This window comes from Pieris rapae, chromosome 15 (assembly GCF_905147795.1).
Source record: "Pieris rapae chromosome 15, ilPieRapa1.1, whole genome shotgun sequence".
NCBI classification, from domain to species: Eukaryota; Metazoa; Arthropoda; class Insecta; order Lepidoptera; family Pieridae; genus Pieris; species Pieris rapae.
The window spans coordinates 8,708,963-8,731,447 of NC_059523.1; the positions used below are offsets into that span (position 1 = coordinate 8,708,963).

Here is a 22,485-nt window from a genome sequence, read left to right on the forward strand (position 1 = left end):
TAAGGATCGTCTCTGAGGTCGACATTCAGAAAGCAACTTAGTGCAAACGAACTCCCGTATGTCAAAATCCATTTTTGACGTTTAGTAGTTTGAATCTCACACTAATGAGAAATTCTAAAATCTCTTTTTTCAAACATCAAGTGTTTATTGGATTACGATTTGAATGGTATTTGAAACTTAAAAAATTACAATCAGTCCAGACTTACAACAAACAGAATGTAAGATTGCTAAGGGTCAGATTCAGATACAAGACATGTGATGAACCATGATATCAAAATCCAATAAATTTTTGACGTTGAGAGTTTGAAGTATAAGTAGATCTTGTTTATGAATCTTACCCCTAACTTCGAACTACTTCTTTCATCTACAACACTTACAAAAAAACGTCACTCGAAGCATTTAAATTCGATAATACATTTATATGCTGTGGTAAGTACGTCATAGTAGCAGTGCGTCATATTTCTACTATGCCTCTTGTCCCATAAAAAAGCACATACATACATTTACAGTATCGTGAATTTATTAATAGTAATATGAATTTATAAAAAATTTATATAGCTGATTCATTGTTCAACTAGTTATATATTTACTTTTAATTAAGCTTAAAAAATCACAATGTAATGCACAGAACATAAAATACATGCGATTTTAATCAATCACTGATATTTATAAAAAAAATTAAATAACACAGTGTGACCCTCGTAAGCGCTGGCAAGTACAAAATTTACCCAAAAATCGAAACTTATTAAACATTCTATCCGTAATACAAAATAAAAATAATCTTTATCGCTAAACATTTACTAATAATTAAACTATTTTTTGGCCTGTATCAGTTCATATTTATACTTAAACATACGTAGGTTAGGTACACTATAAATTAATTACTATATTATTTATTATCTACACGACATAATCTAATATTTTATATCTATATACAATAATACTGTACATAGTATTTTTGACGACTTTAATATGTCAAAAAAAAAATTAAAACAAAGTTCGATGTAGGTTTTTTACATTATATTTACCTGATATATATGATTTTATTATATAAATTGTTTAGATTGCTTTATAGCAGTTATGATCGGCTTAATTTTGTTACTTTTCTGTTTAAAATCTGTAAATTATGCAATAATCTCGTTTTGGTCCGTTAAAATAAATTGAGATACCAAAGACAATATTAACGGACTATGAAATTAGGAAATTTATTTACTGTTGAATTGACAGTTACTGAATTTTTATATGAAAATTATATTCGAAATTCACTGCTTTAACAAGTTACACTTTCGGCCATATAACGTTTTCTATTAACAAATAAAAAATAATTTAATTTCATACTACATACGGCCTAAACATGTCCATGCCGGGTCGGCCATCTTGGCTCGGCATAACTAGGCCGCGTCTATTGTTTTCCAAATTCGAATTAAAGTTTGCTGCTGCCATCGCTCGTTCTCGTTCTAACGCGATCATCCTGTCCCTGTCTAACAGGGGAGGAGGTTTGACAGCTGGTGTCAAATCGCCCGCCATTTGCGGAGGCTGTTTGTCATGGTCGGGTAAAACCTCTTTTTTGTTTTTCTCGTCGTTCGTATGCGAGTCCTTGCCTTTGCTATCTTGTTGCGCTTTTTTCGAGCGTTTCCACTTCATTCTGCGGTTTTGAAACCATATTTTTACCTGGGAACAAAGAATCAATTAACTAAATGTTTACATGGTGAAATGATAATCTTGACTAGCTATTAAATAATCAATTTGGTTATTGTATGTATTACGGTAAAAACATAGTGTATTAAAAAAACCTTCGCCAAGATTTAATCCAATCATATTTTATTGGTGAAACCTGCTACCATTTATCAAAAGCGCCGAGATTAATCTTTAAACCGACATAAAACGCGGGGAACAATAACCTTTATGGCAATCTCCCTCCCCTATAATCTTGTAAGCATTTGTTCCAAATCCGAGCATCGTTCAACTTGACAGGTTGCCGCCATTTCGTAAATGTCAAAATGACGTTGTTTTAGTGAGAAATCTCTCTTCTCTACGGCTAAAAAGGGTGGACCCTTACAAAAGTATCTGAAGGATTTTTATGGACAAACCAAATATTTTATCCAGCCTCCGGGGTTTTTGAGCAATTTCGAACAGTAGATAACAAAATATTTTATTATCAATTACTTTGATTTTACATAGGTAGTTTCTTATTTTTATAGACTTAAAAAAAATTAAGGAACATATTAAAGATATGTTTTTATAGGACAGATATGACATATTTTTTGTCAATTCGATCAAGTGTAATTGTAAAGTTTAATTAGTATTAGGGTCTGTTTCACAATGTCCGGATAAGTTCTAAATAAGCTATTTATTACTTATTGGCAGGATAAACTAGTGTTTGTTGCGTTTCACGACTGTCAAATAGCGCTATTCGTCATGAAACGCGAAGTTTCTTATTCGGAACTTTTATCTTCCAAATAATTCTTAAAAGGCCGGCAACGCACTCGCGAGCCCTCTGGCATTGAGGGTGTCCATGGGCGGAGGTATCACTTAACATCAGGTGAGCCTCCTGCCCGTTTGCCCCCTGTTCTATAAAAAAAAATAAAAAAATTATGTGTTCCATTAAGCTATTTGGTATTTTATCCATACATTGTGAAACAGGCCCTTAACTTGAATCAACCCATTGCTTTTTTATAATAAATCAATATTTATAAAAAATATATAGTAGGTAGTAAAACTCAAAAGTTTAGATTTAGCGCTATGAGTGCCTCCCGTACGCCAAAAATATATAAGACTGTTTAAATTTGTACCGCGTTTAAAGCTTGAAGATAATACTATAGTTTAGAATTGTATATGTATATTTATTAGAATTAGGGCCTGTTTCACAATGTCCGGATAAGTTCCAAATAAGCTATTTGTTACTTATTGGTATGATAAATAGTATTTTTGCGTTTCGCGACTGTCAGATAGCACTATACGTCATGAAATTCGAAGTATCTTATTTGGAACTTTTATCTTTCAAATAATTTATGTGTTGCATAGCTATTTGGCACTTTATCCATTGTGAAACAGGCCCTTAATGGTTTATTCAAAAACCCCTTAACAAAACAATTAAATATATAGTATTAATTCTTATCCCACATAGTAATAATAATTGATTGGTAAACAGAAAATTAAAACAAATAGCATTTCCTTGCTGTATTTCTCTACGTATTCGTTAAGCGTGGAAAGCAAAAGCTCTGGGGTCACCGATATTATCTACCAGGCGCCAACTTAAATCTTTAATTAGCGCCAGTGCACTTGAACCTCAATGCCCAAGGGTCTGGGGTTTGTTCCACAGGGAACAAAAGTTGGAAGAAAGACTTATATTATTTTGGGCCGCAGAGGTGACCCAGTTGTGTGGCACAGACATAAGGTAACTTTAATATTTTTATATAAGTTCTATCTATATATATTTTTTATGGCTTTTACTTTATAATTATTGGAAATTACCTGAGTTTCAGTGAGCATCAAACTAGTGGCTACTTCGAACCGCTTCGGTCTGGAGAGGTATTTGTTCATTCTGAATTGCTTCTCAAGTTCCAGAAGTTGTTGTGAGGTGAACGCGGTTCGGGGCCGGCGGGTCTTCCCCAGGAGGGCATGTGGAGCGCCTGGATGGAGAGAATTTTGTTTAAACAATAAACAACAGCGAATTAATACTGCTATTCAAAATTATCTTAATTTTATTTGGCAATTTTTTTTATTTTCCAAGTTTATCAGGTTAGCAGAGTAGGAAGGTCTTATGTTGAACAGATACTTCAACTAGAGGTAGCGTACCTTTTATATCACCTCTTTATATACTTTAGATCAAAAACTGGTTCCCGAAAATACATAAGATAAGAAGGAAGAGATTAATATTTTTTATTCAAATGAGGGTAGTTGAAAAAGGCTTCTTTCGACCAGTAGGTATTAAAAACAACGGGTCAGCCCCTTCAGTTTAGCCATTCTCAAGTTTTAAAGTATTAAGACAAACGAACAGTAATTAATTATTATTATTGTAGAATTATCCAGGTGTAGGTAATATGTGTACTTCTATCGTATTAGTAGGTGATGATTGTAAGATAGCATATTGGAAAAGCAATAAATAAAATTGTCTTTTTGAAAGCATGATTCCTAGTCCGGCGGTTGCGTTTTCACAAATGGAAATCTTTCAATTCATTCTTTCAAAAAGTCATTCTTTCTAATCGTGGATTAATATTATAATTTTATAATTATAATTAAGATGCCAAGATCTTGTTATTTCATTTATTCTTGAAGAATTAAAGCCGACGGTAAAACTTCCAGATTAAAAGCTGGAAATTGTTTTATGTAAAATAATATTTTTTTTAAAGAACAGGGGGCAAACTAGCAGAAGGCTCACCTGATATTAAGTGATACCGCCCGCCGCCCATGGATACTCTCGATGCTAGAGGGCTCGCGAGTGCTTTGCCGGCCTTTTAGGAATTTTATGTAGGGAAAGACGAACGTCTAAGAAATTATTACTATTCACAAAATATATTGTACATAATGTTAGCAAATAATCTTTTTATTCTATATAGATTTGTTTCAAATAAATTCCTAACACGATGTACATTACTAACCTATTATAAAAATTCTCTCTAAGTGAATGTAATTTATTTTAGACGTAGAGTATCTTTGAACCGAAAGAGGGTCCTAGAACAATAACTGACCGTCGGAGATTTGAAAAGGCTAATTTTTAAATTATACTACTACATGATAAAATATCTTTAATATTATTTGTGAAAATACGATTTTTAGAAGTGTCATTTTACTCGCGACAATTTGCTTCACCAGCATGTTTATGTTAAATAAAATGAAAAATCTGTGCACAGCCGAGCCGGCATAGCCGACACACATGCCACTTTCCGGTATATATGTCATCTAACTAATTATATAAATAAAAAATGAATCGCAGAATGTGTTATGTGTAGTCGAAAGGGTTGGGCCAATTCGAGTATTTTTATTATTTATTACTTGAACTCTGAGGAAGGTTTTAGAAGAGACAAACTCGTAAAATATAACACATTGATGCCAGAAACAGTCTGTATAAACATAGCCTCTCATTCCATATGTTGGTATGTCGCTACTAAAAGTTAGGATAAGTTAAAAAAAACATCAATCTAAGTTTTTTTCTAAAATAGGTATGAAAAATAATATTGCTTATCAAAATTATAAAAGGTACCGCTATTACGAAAAAACTGACAAGTTAATTAATTCGTTATCGCAAACAAATCACAAATACTCACAAATGATAATTTTTATCAAAACCAATTATTACATGCCTAATTTATCAACGGATTGATTATTTTTTTCATTCCCGTTGGGTATGTATCGCTTTGTTTTTGTTTTCAATTCTCTCTATGGCGTAGGCTATGGTTGGTAGATGGCATACATTTATTACAATATGATTGTTGTTAGTAAATTGGTCAGACTGGTCCATAGACTATATAGAAACTTAGATGAATTCTGTGAAGTCGTGATTGTATTTTTATTATTTGACAAAATATATTTCATTGTCTTCTTTTGTGTTTCTTAGAATAGTGTCATATATGGAGCATAATATAAACTTTTTATTTTAATTTTGTTTATTTATTTGTTAATTGCTTCCGCGGCGTGTAACTCGGAAGTTCTTCGATTCCTATCAAAATAATTGTTTCAATTTAAACTTGTCTAGCGTCAACATGGCGTAAAAATTACTTTTGAAATCTGTATGTTACATTTGCACGTTTTTAAGCTTCATATAAATAAAGATAACTAATGGAAATTATTATTGGTCTCAACAGTCCAGCCATGTTTATATGTTGTACCACAAATTAATAGCGTCGCCATAATTAAACACAAAATCACCGATCGTATTTATCAAATACCAAGCGCTAAGCCCATAAAAATGATAATTATCAATTAGGCTAACAGGATGGCTCGAATGCGACATTTGGTCGTGTTTGCACAAGCCGATAAATTCCCGCCTAAATCCTCGACGCATCTGTCAATTAAGAAATATCATTGTGACGTTTGCCACTTTGCCGGGTAATTTAATAATATGTATTTTGTTAATTTTGTATATAAATACTTTTTATAATGTTTTTTGTCATTGGTTCACAAAGTGTTTTAGAGGATCACACATAACTAACTATTATGTTATTATATATTTAAATTAATGCAGGCTGAGAGTAAGCTAAATTAAATTTTTATTTGCTACTGTTTGTTTATTGATTTAAAAAGTATGTCATCGGGAATTTCTGTAAATGTAACAATTAATATAAAATAATTACAAATAACTGCTCACCCCTTTAAACTGTAGAAAACACTATGGATCTTATAATGCACCAAATTATTAAATGTTAAATGTTGAACTATGTACGAAGTTTGTACACGACCACATAAGAATAAAAACAAGAATAACTCGCCCACAGATTCAATATTATTAAAATTAAAACGACATTAAAGATGGCGCGCATTGGTAAGCTAACAGAAAATCGTGCTTAAGTGGAATTTTAAAACGAATGTGTACAGAACGTGACTTGTACAAATTATTTGTTGGGCATATCGGCTATTGATCCGACGGTCATAATATGTTTTTATTGAAATATACGCGATGTAGGCCTAGAAAAACAACAGATTTTAATGGTTTTCATAGCAAGCGAGACTGGATAAAATATCTCGGATGATAAACCACTTTCCGAAAGTATTTCTTTGCGATCATTAGTACAATGTATAGAATGATTTAATTGAAGTTATACTTCTTTTGGCGCGATATAGAAAAATGATGAGAGTGAATTTTTGCGATGCGCGCACACACCAACACCTAAATTCGATTCGATTGACACGGAAATTGATAACTATGTTCAAGTTGTATATTCTAGTACTTTTATATTTAGAAGACGTGTTTCGTAAAAGTACAATTAAACAGTGTAAATAAACAAATATTATTTTGGAGTTTTTAAATCAATACGACGGTGATAGTATTTACTAATAATTTATTTATTTAAATAAAATCTCTTTGATTAATTTTTATATTTATCGTTAATCACAACTGCATTTTAGTTATTTTTTCAATACGCCAAATAAGTACTTCTATAAGAACTTCTATCGCGTGTACATAGTAAACACACTCTTTTTTTTAAATATAAACATATAAATCGTTAAAAAGTAAATAAAGTAAAAGTATAATTTCTCTTATTTCTTTAATCAGTATTAAACAATAATAAAGCTTATAATTTCATAATAAAATCTATTTTGATGAACAGGAAGCTGAAGATGAAACACAATTCGTGAGTTTTTGAATGTTACAGTATTTTTTTTTGAACATACAAAAAGTAGGTTATTGATTATCCTTTTCCTTGGATGAACAGCACACAGCTTCAACGCAAGACTGAAATTAAGAATTTCAGTCTTACGTTGATTAACACAGCTCTTGTGCAAAACAAAAAAACAGCCCTTTTGACATTAGGTACGTTTATGTCAAAAAAGCTTTAATTATATTTTCACAGAGACAGAATTACTTTTCTCAAATTCGGAATTGTCCTGAACTAAGCCGTGTATATTCAGTTAGCTTAATTCAGTTCTGAGTACATAATATACGATTTTGTAAGGAGTTAATTCCATACAATACATAGACTAACAATATAGAGTCGTAAGGCGAGCAGAGACAATCGAATAAGGTTGATTGCAGACTTACGCTCTACCGGGCGTGATAACTCTATTGTCTTGTTTAATGTATTATATTTGACACATAATATCTTGTAGGAGTTACATTATGTGCTCAGTATTTATTTAGGAGTATGTGAAGGAAAATTAAAGTAATTTAATTATTAATTTATTGGACGTGTTAACATATATTTTTAAATAAAAATATAATAAAATAGTTAATATTCTAAATAGAAAATATTGTTATCGGTAGTTTTGTTACCCATATAGGTATATATATGCGTGCCTAACACACACCGTTGGCTTTTTGGGTCTAAGGTTTCCTCACGATGTTTTTTTTCAAAGGTTCTAGCAAACATACACACATAGAAAGAAAGTCCATTTGTGCACAGCCAGGAATCGAACCTACGAACTTAGGGATGAGAGTCGCACGCTGAAGCGCATAACGTAAAGGATATAATATAGACTTATATATACTTTTTTGTGTTTTTAGAATTAATAATACAAGTATTTAATCATTACATTGATTAGACACACAATCATACAGCAGAACCAAAAAAGCACATGAATATTCACGATCAGAAATAGAATCAGAGCTTGGCAATCGGTTTTCCACCATCTCGACCTGGAACCAGCTGCCACTGAAGTATTTCCAAAGCATTTCGACTTAGGGTACCTTATGAAAAGAGCGTACCAATTTTTAAAGGACCGACAACGCGTCTTCTGGCAAAGATTGGCTTACATAAAAAAATAGTCAATATAGAAGATATATCAAGTTAATAAATTACAGTAATAGCCCAAAAGATTAATGCAATGGACCATTAAATTAGGACCCCAACCAATAAAATTAGTACAACCTCATCATATGTCTGCACTTGCTATAGTTAAGGGCGACAAATTGGTTAGTATTTTGGGTTCCGTATGCTGTATTCTTTATTATTGCGTAGACATTTTTTAAGTCATATTTTTTAAATGTATTAATTTATTTGCGTTGGCGCGTTATCAAAGAGACAAACTTCGATTCCTGGGAAAAGAATTATTTTATTTAGAGATTTAGAACTCTGAAATAGTTAAAAAGGAATATGTCTGTTGCATGTTACAGTTGCGATGTTTCTACTTAAACTTTAAATCTAGAAATTAAGTGATTTGAAAACCCTTTTGTATGAAAGTCTATGACATTTTTTCTTGAAAGGACTTCAAGTCTAATAGGGATTCATGATATCGACATCCGATAATATTAACAATAGGCCTACGGATCTCTAAGCCACCCCAACTTGATTCGCAGGGGTCTACCCTCCATTTTATTGTTGTTTGTATACTGCAAGTGTGAAATAGTTTAAATTAATCATTTGTTAAATTGCCACTTAAATGGAGACCAATGATTTGAGTAACGCGCCATTTCAACAAATAATATTACAAAGAGGAAATATTTGATTGTTTGTATTGCTCCAAATGTACAGTTAAAAAAAATCACCATTAGAACTCTTTGTAATCCATGATAAACATGAAAAAAATACGATATTCCACGTTGTAATGAAGACAAAATTTTCCATGAAATATATATAAAATTAAACAAATATACAGTAATTACAATTTTCTTACATAGTAATTTTAGTCTTTTTCATTTTTAAATTTAGTCCTTGTGGCACTTTTCCTGATTATTGAGAGAAGAAAGCACCAGATCAGGGCCATTTAATAATTTAATTAGCGCCTGTTCACTTGAACCCCACGGTCTAAGAGACTCCACTCCAAAGGAAAGAAAATCGTTCAAGGAAAGACTTTTGAGCCTAAATCGCATATATAGAAGACATAAATATCAAAAAAATCTTATTTATGCGTGTAAAAGTCTAATTAGTGAGAAAATCTTAAGGCACGAACACAGTACGACTAAATTAATGCGGGTAGTTCTATAATTAAACATTATTCTAGGTATTTCCTGTGGTTAATTGCGTTAATGTTAAATATGTTTTAATTAGTTTTATGGCGTTTATTTAATTAATAGATTCATATAATATTTTACTTATAAAGTAATTATTATTACTAATACTAACTATTAATAGTTAGTTAAGAATAATATAGGTATTGCGATACCTATTTGTTTAGCGAGAAAAGCCCCCCCCCCCTCCATAATACTGAAGATAGTACTGGTGAATCCAGAGCTGGTGTTTTCTTGCCTCAATTAAAGATAAAGATACCCTGCCACAGGGACTAAAATTTTTAATTTGTTTAGGTAAACTTTGTAGGTTAACAAAATTTATTGGAATAAATAACTTGATTGTAATCATATTAAAAAGTTATACTTATATTTTTAAATATTTATGTACACGGTTAAACCTTAATACGCTGGTACATTGAAAAGCCTGAACCAAAGGGTCAAGTTTTCAGTGGCGTAATAAATCACAGACCCAGCCGAGTGGCCACGGGTGCCCAATAAATAGATCACAGTAGTACAGAAAATACACCCTTTTTGCGACAACTCCAACGATCGAATAGTGATGTGTGTGATTTATCGATATATAATATACGCTGCCAGTATCTTCGGAACCTTGCCTAAAGGGACTGGGGTAGAAAACCACCAAAAAGTTCGTTGGGAGTGGCGCGATAGACAGGCAGGCCCTTTGGGTGCTTCTATCAACAACTGCTGTGGTCGGAGTCACGGTGTAAATATGGGAAGAATGACCACCAAATTTCGTTGCGGATGGTGCGAAAGTTAAACAAAAAACTACTAAAAAACTGCGTCTAACGCATGAAGTTAGTTATTTAAAGAAGGAAGCACATAAAAATTTTTAAAATACAAGGAATGATCGCCGCTTATTAAAGACCAATAATGTTCTTAATTTCGTAAAGTAGTTAAAATTGATAATAAAATCAAATAAATAAACTACAGTAACACAGGTTAAATCAAAATCCTTTCCAAATATCATCCGGATAGTATGCCGTTTCAACCATGTGTATCAAAAATTCTGATTAACTAGAAAAAAATACAGCCTCTAAGTTTAATATAAATATCAATAAGCAATATTATTGTTAATAAGCCCGAAACATATCCTATATAATTATCGACAACTGAGCACAGCACTCCTATATCTAATTTGTCAAGGGCCGCTCGGAGGCTTTGTTTGTGCGAATAAATTGCTGCCTGATAATTGGCTTAGGGCGTGTGTGTCCTTACTGTATTATTTAATTTCAACTTGACTTTATTTTTATACGTGCTGTGGAGGAAAGTATGATCGTCCAACTTAAAGAAGTTTCTTATGCGTCACTCGAATCGGGCTGTAGTAGATCGAAGTAAAGGATACAAAGTAATAGCCAGAAATCTAAACTATATGAATGTTTCAAACTATGTTTGAATGTATATTATTTTTAATATTAAAAAAAATTCTGCCGAGTGGTCAGGCACGTCGAGTGAGAAATACTCGGATCCGAGTAAAGAGCACTTAACGTGTTATCTGTCTGATTTTAATCCTAAGTTGAGATACTTATTTTCCACATTTAATTTAAAAAGAGTGGCGGAGTTCTTCTCTTCCGTTCTACGCCCTTGATTTGAGAACTGCAGTAAATGCAAAGGCAGTAAATGTTAAATTAGAATCATTTAATGTATATTTCTTTTTTTTGTACGTTCATAAGTGTACGTTATGTTACCTATATGAATAAATGATTTTTGATTTGATTTGATTTACCGGGTTACCTGCGGCTGAATTTCATCATCGGATGTTTCAACTGTTGATGAGTCTCCTGCCAGTTTCCATTCAATTGTTTGTTTGTTTGCGTTTGCCTGCTCTATTATACTAATAAAAATCATATTAAAATCATAGTAAGTAATCCAGTTTTTTTTATATTGTGTTCATAGATAATTCTTTAAAAGTCCTTAGCATCGAAAAGTAAGATTTCATTCACAATATCCCTTTTTATTAATACATTAAAATTTGAATAATTTTACATTATATTACATTAGTCCGTGTTCTGCATTGTTATCCGTACATTTGAACTAAAAAAAAAGAGCTAATTAATCTATATGCCGCCATATATTTTGTCAATGAGAACAAATCTATATTTATAGTATCTATATCTAAAAGAAAAAAATATCAGTGAACATCAAGCGAGCCTTCCGTTTGCATCATTTTCTATAAAAAAAATCTAATAGCGATTTGTGCAAAACCCGCTATCAAAGGAGCCGTACCCACGAAATACATGAGGACATAATTTTTAAATTGAATTTGTACGGGACTAATTAATAAAGTTTATTTGTTTATTCTTTGTCTTCCACAATATTGTTTGAACCTCGCTGGAATATTATTGTGTCTGTTTGTCCACCACTGAGTTGGCTCGTTTGACTCTCATCTCGGAGGTCGTAGGTTCGATCGCCGGCTGTGCACCAATGGACTGTCGATGTAAGCATTATATACGATCGACGATCGACGGCTTATGTCAGGCACAGGAGGTGTCATCTACTTGCCTATTAGATTGACAAATGATCATTAAACAGATACAGATTTTTTAGGCCTCGAACTAAAAAGGCTTTTTTGTCCACCACTGAGATTATGCTCGATTAGTAGATATAATAAAAATCTTAGATTTTTTAATAATTCCGAGATTAAAAAATAAATACGAAAAATCCCTAAAACGTGTTACAAGCAGAACACTTGCCCAAAAAACCGCAATATATCGCTATCCTTATCCCTCCTTTATGTGCGACAGAGACGGAACATCTCTTACAATTATTCAATTTGTAACAGATGGTGTCCCCATGAGTTGTCGTCGATAATTTTTATTTGGCTATTTTGCATCACTAGCGTTTAGTCATATAAGCATGGAGGCTACTTTTATTTAATTATTAAATGTTTTGAATAGATTTGTATGGTACCTTAATAATGGAAATATTTATGCTTATTTAATACTGATAATCGAGAAGAGAGAAAAAAACAAAAATTGCGACTAATTCCTATCAAATGAAACGATATGTTGTTTGTTATTTAAAAGTTTATAAAAAGCTTGATAAAATAAGGGATTCATAATAAATAAATCAGTCTAATTGCATACCTTTAGAACACATCTGCCTCTTTTCTTTATATCGTAAACCTAATTAGATAATAAGAGACGAAAGATAAGGTAAAAGGCGAAGATATCTGCCATTATATGATATTTTACATAGAATATACAAGTTTTGTGACGTAAATTATCTCGTGATATCAACCAGGTATAACGTGACATAGAAAATACCAAAAATTCATACAAAATTCAAGTATCAAAGTGAATCAATCAAAGTAAATGTCAAAATTTAAGTAAATGATCGATTATGCTATTTAGACCTGACAGCAATAGATCGTTCAAAAATGTACTATTTATTACTGATAACGGAGAGTATTTATCAGATGATAACGTAAGACAAAGTCAAAATGGCAGTCATTTAGACTTTTGATAGATAATTTCCAAATGAGATAGATTTCGATTTTGGATTAAGCGTTCGGCTCTCATTGAGCTCCTGAGTTCGATCTACGACCGTGCACCAATGGACTTTCTGTCTATGTGCGCATTTAACATTAATTCGAACGGCGCATGAAAATAGTAAGGAAATTGGCTTGGCTTCGACCCAAAAAGTTGACGGCATGTGTCAGACACGGGTGGCTAATCTCCTACTTGCCTATTAGATTAATATAAAATAACAAACAGAAAACAAAATATTTTACATAAAATAATTGTATAAAGATTTCTTTAGAAAAGTTTTAAAATTAATTTGGAAATGGGCCACAATCGTGACTGTGATTTAAATAAAATTGCCATCTCCACGCTTAACAGCCGCCCCCAAACTTAACTAATAGTGAGGGGTCACCGGGCATTTTATTTAAGTACGATAAATTCCATAGATTATATTTATTTGAGGGGTGTTAATGCGTTTTATTTATAATGTTTAATGTAAGCTAATCGCGTAGACGCACATGTTATTTGTGTAACAATTATCTCATTTGTGACAGCCCTTTATAATTATCATTATAATTGATCAAAGGGATAAAATAATGCATTACTAGCTTTGACAAATTAATAGTTCTGTCTATTCTACGTAGACTTCTCATATAATCGGGATAGCAGCGTTGGCCAGGAACATCCCAGAGCAAGGTTCGAACCCCAGCTGTGCACCAATGGATTTTGTGCGAATTTCTGCTAATACACGGGAAATATCGTGAGGGAACCGGCAAATTCGACGGTGTGTCTGGCACATATGGCTGATTACCAAGATACAGAAGTCTGAGGCCAAGAGTTAAAAACTATTTTGGTATACATTATTAACATGTTTTGTTGCCTCTTTACGCACGGGTGGCGGCCCAAAACATTGTACACAATAGCAATGTTTATAGTATATATTCCTCAATTGATAAATCAAACAAGCCACAGGCTTAGTCCACTAAATGAAGGGTTGGGGCGCAGCGTTAATACTCTGTGCAAATTTGACACCTGTCAATTGTCAATGTGTTAGCTATGGTTGGGATTTTAACTCTTATAAAAGCGTATATTTTATTTATTTTCTGAGTATTGGCTACGTCTGTAAGATTGTATTGATTTTGTTAATCAATTACAATCAGTAATAGTTTTGTTAGAAACTTAACACAAGATCTGCGGGTTAACCACTAAGCCACAGAGCCTTTTTCTTACTGGCAATAGTTAATATTTAACTGTTATATATTTTAACTGACCTCCCAATTCTGGTATTCGATGGTAAAACATTCCAGTCCTGGCGAGCCACTCCAACTGCATGTGATGGAGGACTCTGTCCCCGGGGTGATGAAAAGCGGACGGCATTGGCCCACCCTGGGGCATGGGGCTCATTTGTGGATAGTTGAATAAAGCAGACTGAGCTGCTACCAACGCTGGATTTTGTGGAAGGAGGCCGGGTTTTGGTACAATTCCTGAAAATATATTGATAATTTAAATTATACGCCCATCATAGGTCCTGGGTTTGATGCTTTTTGAAAGGAAAAATATTTTGGCGTTCCTTATCCAATTCGATTCATAAACCAAAAGTCGTACGTTCAAATCTCAGCTAAATTTGACTCCAAAAATGTACGCCAAGTTATGGGGTGTAGCGGGATGGTAAAAGAAAATAACTAATGTCAAAAATGACTATGAAAACAATTTACAACAAAAATTCACTGTCATTATTCCATTGACATAGATAAAACAGACTATAAACACAGAAAATATATGAAATTTATATTATATTTTATATGAATAGCTTAGACGTCCACCGTTCTACAGTACAGTTTTTGCCGCGCACCACCATTTTGTGGAACCAGCTGCCCACTGAAGTATTTCCGGACCAATTCGACTTAGGGTCCTTCAAGAAAAGAGCATACCAATTCATAAAAGGCCGGCAACGCTCTCGCGAGCCCTCTGGCATTGAGAGTGTCCATGGGCGGCGGTATCACTTAACATCAGGTGAGCCTCCTGCCCGTTTGCCCCCCGTTCTATAAAAAAAAAGAAAATTGATAGAAGACAAATTACCTGGTCTATAGCTTTCAAAATCTTCACTTCCCCCTTCGACACCTGGCGATATCGGCGGACTATAGGTCTCAGATCGATTCCCTTCCTCCGACCCAGGAGACAGACTCCTGCTACTCCCACTTTTAGGACTCTCACTAACTCTCTCCCTTTCAAAGCCTTCATGACTCTCCTGGTAATCATTATACCGTATATAATTCTTGTTCATTAACGCCATATATTTCTGGGTTTTTTCGTCGTGTTTCGACAACAACGCGTCAATGCAGAAGGATTTTTTCTGGCTTATAACAGTCTTCTCTTCTGGCTTGTAGAACATTTTCGGGCTGTTGGATCTGCTTTCGTCCTGGTCTATGTCGATGTGCTCAGAGTCCTGTTCTTGGTACATTCTGAATTCGCTTCACATACTCCTTCTGTAAATAATTATACTTTTAGAAATTAGTGAATTAATTAATAGTTCATTTGTCTAAAAAATAAATCAGTGGCTTCTGTATCTGTGTCAGATGTCTTTTTCATTATCAATCTAATAGTATGTGACCTGTGTGTGATACATGCCGTCGACTTTTTGGGCAAACTTGTTCCCTCACGATGTTTTCCATTTGAGCGAATGAAATGAAAGAAAAAAATGCGCAGATTGAAAGAAATTCTAATGGTGCACAGCCGGGGCTCGAACCTAAGACCTCAGGAATGAGAAACGCACACTGAAGCCACTAGGCCACCACTGTTCTAATTCATTAAGGATGAAGGAGGATAACTCAATAGACGCCAAAAATTATGAAAATATAAAGAATGTCACAAATTTTTTTAATTAACTACAATCGTCGTCATTTTATTATTAAATAGAACTAAAAAAAATCAGTGGCGCTACAACCTCTTTTAGATCTTGCCCTCAGATTTCTGAATCTGTTTCATGATCATATTTAAAATTAATATGCAAGTAGGTGATCAGTCTCCAGTGCCTGACACACGTTGTCGACTTTTTGGGTCTAAGACATGTCGGTTACCTCACGATGTTTTCCTTCACCGTTCGAGCAAATGTTAAATGCGCACATAGAAAGAATTAAAGGAAAATGTTTTGAATGTACGGTTCAAGTAGAACGCTGAGTTGGCTAAAAGATAGTTAAAAGACCACATACGGTCTGGAGCTAAACTTATATTTGTCAGTAGGAAGAGTTATCATAGGTTCATAATAGTTATCTACAAGTACTAAGCCGCGTGTCGACGCACGCGTCACGCTTTTATTAAACTCACAATCGCATTATTAAGTGATTTTCAGTTTATCAATTCATTAACTCTTTAATCTCAGCATTTATCAGCTATCATATTTAATTAATTTTGATTTATGGAGTAGGTGAATGTACAAAGAGAATTTATTTATTATTATTTATTTGTTTCGCTCTCATCACATACGTTACAATGAGGTCAATTAACTTATGAAAATATGAACTATAGAAAGGAAATCGTATTAAAATGACATGGAACAATAAATCGCTAAATACATTCATGAAACTTCTTCAGTTGTACCCCGTAATAACGCAGCACACAACTCACAAGGAGACTCTTTGTATTAAACAAATCATCGGTCATTCATTCATGTATGGTTTGTGACGCGACTCTCAACTCTTCGCCAGATTACTTCTAGTTACTCTATGATAGACTAAATCTTAGGGAATCCGATCCGACTGAAAATTCGTGTCATTCGAATCGGCACACGAGGTTGATAAAATTTTCTTGATAAATAATATGAAATGAAATAGCAGGAAAACAAAGATGGCCGACTGAACCGAGGTCTAATTTAAGAAGTTTATTTTATTTTTATTTAACGTTCCCGTCGTGAACGTCAAATACAAACTTAATTAATTTCATAAGACTCTTTTTATTAAAGTACTCTTATGTTAAAAAGCGTGAAGGCGCGTTGAGAATTTAATTATTTCGCATATAATAATTATATCTTAATAGTAGGTAATTATTATATATATTATACCGATAATTCTATAATTAAAATATTTATAGATGACTAGACCTTGAAATATCATAACAAGCAGCGCTCGTGAACTCGGCGGTAAGTGTCGCGTGCCTGTTGTCGAAACACAATCAATCAAAACGCATTTTTTGTATTTTTATTTATAGAACTCAATGCAAACGGGATGATGTTAAGTGAGACCGCCCATACACACACACTGCGAAGAGGCTCGCTAGTTCGTTGCCGGCCTTTTAGGAATTCTTAAGCTTTTATCTTGAAAGTAATAAAAAAGTATCTTAAACAGCGCTCAGTTAGAGATTCAGAACTACGCGAGCAAGTGTGTGTCTTATTACATATCGGTGAGTTATTAAATAATTTAACGATTACCCAAAAACTAAGTTAAACAAGTTTTCTTACAAGTCATTCAAACCAGGGTCGTAAAGGATCACAAACCACACTTGAAGCAACTAAAACTACTTCAGGCTCATTTTCAAGGACTAACATAAAGTATTTACCTGTGTTAGCGTGTAGCTATTTAACATGAACCCTCTTATAGTCTCTTTCTGTCAAATGGTAATTATACTGTGTTGAAAAGAGAGAGATGATAAAGTGCTGCAATTAGCCATTTTGTCATCGTTAGGTGATTTATGGCTTTGTATAATTGTAATTAAGATTTTGTTTATGGTCACGTGACCATTGAATGATTATATAATATTGATTATTGTTTCACATGAATGCAATGAAGCACGCCTTACAGATCACAGGTGGACGAAAACAGTAACTACATGGAGAGGCCCACCAGGCAAACGGTACAGAGGCAGACCTTACGCTTGATGGGATGATGATATAAAAAAAATCGCGGGTGGATGCAAATAGCTCGGGATAGAGAAAGATGCCAAGCCTTGGAGGAGGCATTTTCCGGAAAGGGTTATTGATACATACTAACTGTTAAAAATATTTGCTAATACAATAATTATTTAGATAAAAGTGGATGAGGGAATAATTGAAGGCTAAAAATAAATAAAATAAACATATGAACCTAAAGGACTTATTTAGATCAGTAGAAATTATAATTCAAATACCAAATCCGTAGAGCAGATGGAAAATAATAAACGGCTCAAATATAAGAGGCTTTACTCAAACGCCCATTTTATTCCTTTTGGAGTACTCCAAAAGAGACCCTTGGGCAGTGAAGTCACCCGTGACCTCATAGCTGGTGCTTTCGCTAAACGAATCTATCCTAATCCTATATGTACAGCGTATAGCTATCCTCCCCAACCCGGCTGGTCCCCGTGGGGAATTAGACCGAAACCATCCAAAAATAAATAAAAAACAACATTATAAAGAAAACAGTAAACAAACTCTACCCAGGTTAGGGAACAACATGGGGTAGAAAGGCCAGAATGGAGTAGATTGGAGGAGGCCTTTGCCACCTGGCAAGCGGACAAGCAGAAATGGAAGAAAGAATCAATCTACGAAAAATAAAAATAAAGAATACGCCGAAATGTCCGATAAAAAAGGCTATTATTATTATATAGCTATCCTAATATGTACAGCGATGCTTCCAGCGGTAAAGGTACACTCAAAGTCAAAGTGAAAAATCATTTATTCACATAGGTACACTTATGAACGTCAAAAAAGAATGACATTAAAAGCTTCTAATTTTACATTACTGCCAGTTCTCAAATCAAGGGCGTAGAGCGACGAGAAGAACGCAATAAACTGTCTTTTTTTTGTTTTAAACAACGTTTGCCACAGTATTTAAATTTGTTTAATACATATGTTCTTAAATTAAGAATATTGTGCATACTGTATATTTCTGTGATATATATAATAATATATTTGATTAGATTAATAATATTAGATTGATCGGTCTTATATCGATGTAAGAGCGAATCATTTCCGATAGATAAATATTGATGGGATAAAGCCAACACGTCCGAATGACTAAATGTCATGTATCGTATACCTTCCGATTTTAACACAAATTACCAGCAAATAGATATATTTAATGTGAGTAAAAATGCTTAAAAAATATTTAAAAACTCTTGTGTCTTTTATTAATAATTGCTTTGTTATTCTTCCTTTAGGTATATTAAATATTTATAATCAATGAATCTTAGAACTTAAAATTTAGTGTGAATTTTTACTTTGTTATATTATTTGTATCTATAAATAGATAAAACTGTGCTTTGTTTATGTTTGAATGTGTATTCCGATTTTGTGTTTTGTGTGTAATATAATTGTTGATACATTAATGATTAATAAATAGTTGTAGGTGTACTTTAATAAAAAAAATTAATTTCCGGTGTAGTAATATTGTTAGATATCGTAATCAACCAAATAATTGATATTTAAATGTGTTATTCTTATATTTATTTATTTATTCATATAAATTATTCTATATAAGTATATATTAAGGGGACGACCATTCTTCCGGACCTAATAACATGAAAAATAAAATTACAGATAACAATATAGACGTGGAATTTGTATTAATTTATTCTACTTTTTTCTATTATTTTTTCTCTAGGTAAATTAGTGAGCTGTGATTTGAAAGGACTAGAATATATTCATATAACAAAGAAAATTATAACTATTTTATTCTAGTAGGTACTATGACAAGACGCTGGTCTTAATTAGATACATTTTATTTTAATATAGTTATATACAGAGATGATAAAAAATAAAAAGAAGTTAATATATCTTTGTATTTAAGAGGACGCTACAAACCGCACGCGCGTTTATATCTTTTAATTCCGACGAAGTTTACAGGTTTGATCTTATATTTTATTCAGTTTTAGATGTTTATATATAATGTTATTACTAAAAATGACATTACCCCATATGATAGTTATGAATTAGTAAATGCAGTATAATATATGGCATTAATAGTTTATCAATTAGAAGACAGCAAGCTTAAACAGTTGTCCATCGTTTATTAATAAAAAAATATTTTTTAAAGAAACCTTTATATATTTGGGAATTATGTGATCCAATTTTTATTATTTTATATTTACCACAATTTGTAAATATTATTATTATTAAAATTTCTTATAAGATTTATCTTACCATAAATCCATTAAATAATCACTAAAACACTAAACACTCACGCTTCACTGTCACAAAAAAAAAACAAAATGTCAACGTCAAATTTCCCGCGCGTACAACTCTGGCTAAACGTCAGTAACAACTGGATTATTTCATAATGCTCGGTATCACCCATTATCTGTCCATATCTTATCGTGTGTGGACATGGGCGGTACTGGCCGATGTTATCTGAACTCGCAAATAGCCCGCTAAACTAAAACAGATGGTTCAATAAACGTTGGTTGACGCCCCACCATTCGCCGTCCTGCTCTTAAATTGTCTATTCTTTTCGCACTTATTGTAATCGCAGCTTGATTTTATTGAAGTTGAAGTTTTATTATATTTTTGTATATATTTTACGATATTTGAAGTGTTTTTCGTGATTATCTTATATTGCAAAGTATAAGAATGGGACAGCAGACATTTCAATAATCATTTCATTGACTGAAAAAATTAAAACAAAGTTAAGTTAGTTACCCACTGAAAATCTGTCGTTATTTTTAATTGAATATTAGAAATTCTAAAATAAAAACTTCTACGCCTTACAGCCGCTTTCTATACTCAATTCCAATACAATTTTTACTACTGGAGATTAAATTTCAATCCATTTCTGATAAAATACTTTTCTATAATCGATGGTTGCATCGTTTTTGTAAAATATCTTTGAATTAGACTGGTCGAATTTTGACATTTATAAATCTAAGTTTGCGAAAATTTGGATTGGAAATATTATTAGATTATAGATCAAGTAAGTACCTAGGACTTGGTAGCTGGCATAGATACATAGGTAATTGGCAAAATATTTAAATTAACTATAAAGACAACGTAGTATTTCTACTAAATTGCTACTTGTAAAATCACAACTTTGTATTAATATAAATGCCATTTTTCCGTACAATTTTTTCCGATTCTAAATGAGTTCCGTCATTTTTCCGTTTCTTAAGTTTATATTAGTAAGCATCCATTAAAAGAATAAAAATAATTGTGGGTAATTACAAATTCATCATATCTCAGACGCAAGAAAGGCACCTAAATTTTTATTAAACAATAAAAACTTAACCTTAACATCTGACAACTATTTGTTCAAATTTAAAAGAAAAAAAATACAAAACCAATTTCTCAACTATAAACGCTTTCTTGCGTTAAAAATCACCAATTTCAAGTAAATCCAATTTGCAACAACTTGCAATCGGGCAAATTTTATTACGCCAAGAATTCCTACTTAAAACAATGTTCGAGAGAACGAGACGGAGATATTTTCTTTTTTCAAGTCTATTGTCTATTAACGAGGGGCGGAGTAGAAACTTTTTGGACCTATAGCGCGCGTGTGGGCGAGGGACGGATGATCATTTTGTATTTGCCAGAAAGAGAGGGATATAGGGAGTTTCCTTTGACATATTTATAGGTTGGGGAAGAGTGCAGTTTGTATTAGGTGAAATTAGATAGATTAGTAGCTGGTTTGTGCTTCAATTACGGTATTAAAGATGGCAGACTGCTGGGGTATCGCTTTTTGATTTATGTTTGTCTAAATGAAATTACTTAATTGGTTTATTAGAAGTAATTTTCAGAAAGCCAAATGAAGATATATCGTCGCCATTATTTCATTTGTAATAATGGTACCTAATAGTTGTCGTACTAGTGCCTGAATGTTTTTTAATTGTTATATTCCTAAACTTAACAAGTGAAAGCATTGGACAATCATATTTCGTTTTCATGTCTGTTTTAGTTATTATTTAGGTAAAATACTGGTTTTCTGTGCATACCAAGCTGAAGTTCAAGAAAAATAATCATATAAATTATGAATTGATTTCTATACAGATAGGTATCACAGCCAAATTGTTAGATTTTTAGATGAGATCGTTTTTTAGGTTCACTTAACATCCCCTTAGAAAATCTGACGCGCTCGATTATTTTTTTTTCATTTTCAACTGGTACGTACAACCCATCATACAAACAATCACAGTAATGTAATCCAAACAATAAGATCATTTAGGGTAAAGAGGTTTTTTGTGCTTACCAAGCTGAAATTCTAGAAAAACAATCTAGAAATTATGATTGGATTTCTATACAGATAAATAGATTTACATCACATCCAAATCGTCAGATTTTTAGATGAGATCGTTTTTTAGGTTCACTTAACATCCCCTTAGAAATCTGACGCGCTCGGTTAATTTTTTTTTCATGTTCAACTGGTACGTACGACCCATCATCGAAACAATCGGAATTATGTACATCCCTTATTAAAACTACATAGGACATGCTGTCAATATCTG

At 32.7% G+C, this 22,485-nt stretch overlaps 1 protein-coding gene across 1 annotated transcript; it reads right to left on the minus strand.

The window, feature by feature from the left end:
• Window positions 1-1,004: 1,004 nt before the first annotated feature.
• LOC110999952 (homeobox protein Hox-B4) lies at window positions 1,005-20,322 on the minus strand. Its single transcript, XM_022269247.2, has 5 exons — window positions 20,195-20,322; window positions 15,166-15,572; window positions 14,358-14,570; window positions 3,475-3,632; window positions 1,005-1,671 (listed from the first exon to the last, which is right to left on the minus strand). The coding sequence occupies exons 2-5, from the start codon at window positions 15,545-15,547 to the stop codon at window positions 1,333-1,335; spliced, it is 1,092 nt and encodes a 363-aa protein (XP_022124939.1). The 5' UTR covers window positions 15,548-15,572; window positions 20,195-20,322; the 3' UTR covers window positions 1,005-1,332.
• Between the last annotated feature and the right edge of the window lie 2,163 nt (window positions 20,323-22,485).